Here is a 3,400-nt window from a genome sequence, read left to right on the forward strand (position 1 = left end):
CGGTTTACTGCCGTTACCAATGTTTCCATTTAAACCACAAATCCTTCTCACACCGTGGAGCTATGCGTCCGCGTAAGATGGCACTAAAACCCATCTAGAACTTACGGAGTACTTATCCTACTAATTATTATCCCTCATAAGCCAGGCACACCCGTTAAAGCCAACTTGTGTTCTTGGCCTGGTCCATGCTATTTGCGGCGCGGCTGTGTTCCCTAAACCTGGTCACTCAGCCAAGGGTGGGCTTGAGTGCCGCGACGATCATTTGCTTCGGACTCACATCCCCTTCCCAGTAGTCTGGGGCATCCCGTCCTCCCTGTACGGTTGGCTTGTTTCAAATCCGATGCCTCGTTCGATTCTTGCATACTACACTCCTCAATTTGCTCACTTCTGTCATCCATTCCAGCTTAGCCTGTACCGGTGTACCTACGTACGGCGCTTTTTGGCAGTGAGTTGCTAAGCTGTCAAATGCCTGAAACGGCACACACTAAATATTGCTGATTGTAGCTTCGTTTCCTGAAGCTCTGGTATAACGTGTTGCTATATATCTATGGTGACCAGGCGTCAATCATCTCCATCGTGAATCTGTGTTTAAAAGCAAAGCGTTGTTATGGGCTTCTTCCAATTGAAGAATAATAGTATGGAAGTAGAAAGATAGTACGACTCCATCCAAACCAGCCTCTTATACGGGGGTATTGGTGAAAAAAAGAGTACAAAGAATGGCTAAAAGTAGACTCCAATCCCAATATGCTCCGGAGGTAATCCAATAACAGTATGTCCTTGCCTCTTCAGACATCCAAAGTTGTTTCATGATACGACACATATCTGATCGCTGGTGACATATAAACAACGCCAGCCGACCCCTTAGCTTTAAAAATTCAGACTGCAGGGCCCGATCTTTTCGAGTCCTTGCAACTGACAAAAATACGCCGTCTTTAAAAGCAATGTACCAATAATTGTGGTGTTGTTGGTAGACCATAAGCCACTAACGCCAGATCCGGTTCAGTTCGAGGCTGAGCCACGAACGTTGCAGCAAGAATCGCATCTGACCCGCATACTCGTGTTGTTGATTTTATACAATTCGTTCATCTAAACGTTTTCGACTCATGAGTTACGTCGACCCTTACACTTGTCGTGAAGTAGGTGTCCGTTTCGTGCAGTGGTTCTCGTAAATTCGGCTCCGCAGTTGGGGCAGGAAGCCTTTGCGGCTTGGCCAGATTTTTCGCGCTGATGTCGCAACAAATTGCTAAAAGTCGAGAATTGTCGTCCATTGCACCCGTGTTCCCAGCATCGCGGCTTCGGCCGACTTTGCACGACTCTGACATGTCCCGCTTCTTGCGTGTTTGCGCCTCCAGGGCCTAGGACGGTAGGTACCTGATACATAAAACCAACGTCCTGGCCAACAGGTACAGGCGGTGGTCGAGTACTGTTACAAACAGTCAGCGTTGCTCGCGAAAGATATGTACGCTGGCAAAATACCTATACTGACTGGATCCTGCATAAACTGCTGCATAATCCACGGGCATATTATAGTTCGCCTGCCTGATGGCCAGAGATTAGCATGGTCCGGGCGCCGCCTTATATATGCAGGGGTCTTACAAGCTTTGTGGGTATGAGGTAGGATAAACGGGTGCGGATTGCGTTTGGTGGTCTTCGAGGGATGGGCTGTAAGATTGAAGATATGTCGAACTGCTCATTGTAGTCGGAGTATCGCTCATGAGAGTCACGGGAGCAGGTGCCGTTGTATAGGCTGAGATGTTCATAGCTGCTGTGGTAGTGGCAAGCCCCAAAGCCGAAGGCGAAGAATCGACGTAAGGGTTACTGTTGGCGCGGCGCATTCTGTTCACCAGCCTCGAGTCTCGACGTGCCCTATCTGACTGTCGTTTGACTTCTCGCTGGTCTGCCGAAAGAGACAATCGTGGGGGGCTCGATGTCACGGATCTCGACTGTGGTGGGGGTGTGAGGCTGCTTCCAGAAACATGTCCCATTGAAGGCAGTCCAGGACTAAGCAAACTGTTTCCAGAGTTACTTGTCTCAAGAGGGCCTATAAGGATGTCAATTTCGACTGAAATCGAGTAGGAGACATTGCAACGTACCTGGCCATGTGAAGGCTGATCGAGGTCCCATGGTAAAGGCTGGATCAAATTGAATAGCAACAGTGCTTGAATAGTAATATTAGTACTTTATGTAGAGTTCAAGACAAGAGGAAATAATACCTCATGCTGGTCGATCGTCCTGCCTGACGAGAGTTCGATACCAATTGATGCCTGTCCTCTTGGGGAAAGGAAATCAATGATCTTGGTTCCTCCTGAGCTTGATTTGGTTGACTCCAGGTTGAATCAATGCCTGCTGAAGCCAAGGTTGGAAACTGAGAATATGACTGAGAGGCAGGTGTGGAGAGGTAAGTAGACTCGGGGGTTGGAGTGTTCAAGTAGGGTGTGGATGAGTAATGGTTTGGCGAGGGAACTGGAGGCTGAGGGGATATTTCGAGCGTATGAGTTTGCGGCGAGGCACTTATGTTTGAGCCAAGTACGAACTCCCCACTGACAGAGACTTGACTACCAACAGTTGACCTGGCGGGAGGTGAGCTCGGGTTGTCACAGGTTCCATCTGTCGTGTTCGAGTCCATCTTGACTGAGGATGGAGGGGACAAGGGAAGGTATAGAGACTCGGATTGAGACATACGGGAAGTCAAAGAGCTATGTAGCCGATGATAGAGTGGTCTTGTTGTTGCGAGGTGCGATTAATAAGTAAGGGAACGAGGCTTATAACAATGTCTTGTGAAGCTGATTAGAGATGAAGACTCGAAAAGCTTGGTTATAAAGCGGTGATCTATCTATGGACCATCTGAGCCCCAAACACGGCCAGGGACAGGATGCCGACTTATATGAAGAGGGCAGTACACAATCCCGTTGGACGTGCATGACGAAGTAAAGGAACACTGACAGGAAACCTTCCTCGAAGAAGGCTTGAGTGACATGGAACCATTAGTACAGGGCAGTACCCGACAAGGGTCTGAATTGCAGTGCTGTGTAGAATGCCCCATTATAGCGTACGCTGAGCAATGAGAAAACATGCCGGTAACAAGGGTGAATAATGATTGCGGGAGTGGCACCATTGGAAGTGAAATGGGGAAAATAGCTTGGGTAACGAAGGGCTGGGGGGCGTGTTCAGAGAAAGAGATCCGGTAGCTATGGCCCAAGGGACCAGAAGTCATGGTGTTGGTATGTGGCGTAGCGGGGAAAGGGCAAGCACCCATCGATTTCAAGTTGACCGGCAGCGTGTTTAGCACCCATGTCGATTGCCTTACCAGGCCAGCGAGGTACCCATGCGACGGCTAGAGCTGACATGGGGTCATGAGTGCGCGCGCACCCACCTTGTAAGGCTCCATCAAATGGGTGGG

At 49.3% G+C, this 3,400-nt stretch overlaps 1 protein-coding gene across 1 annotated transcript; it reads right to left on the minus strand.

Annotated features, from left to right (window-relative positions):
• Positions 1–1,101: 1,101 nt before the first annotated feature.
• Positions 1,102–2,626, minus strand: FMAN_00876 (uncharacterized protein; the record flags this gene model as incomplete). The annotated part of the gene is made up of 5 exons (XM_041828442.1): positions 1,102–1,423; positions 1,477–1,539; positions 1,597–2,041; positions 2,094–2,158; positions 2,214–2,626. The coding sequence occupies 5 exons, from the start codon at positions 2,624–2,626 to the stop codon at positions 1,102–1,104; spliced, it is 1,308 nt and encodes a 435-aa protein (XP_041676209.1).
• Positions 2,627–3,400: the final 774 nt, after the last annotated feature.

Source organism: Fusarium mangiferae, assembly GCF_900044065.1.
Source record: "Fusarium mangiferae strain MRC7560 genome assembly, contig: FMAN_scaffold001, whole genome shotgun sequence".
NCBI classification, from domain to species: Eukaryota; Fungi; Ascomycota; class Sordariomycetes; order Hypocreales; family Nectriaceae; genus Fusarium; species Fusarium mangiferae.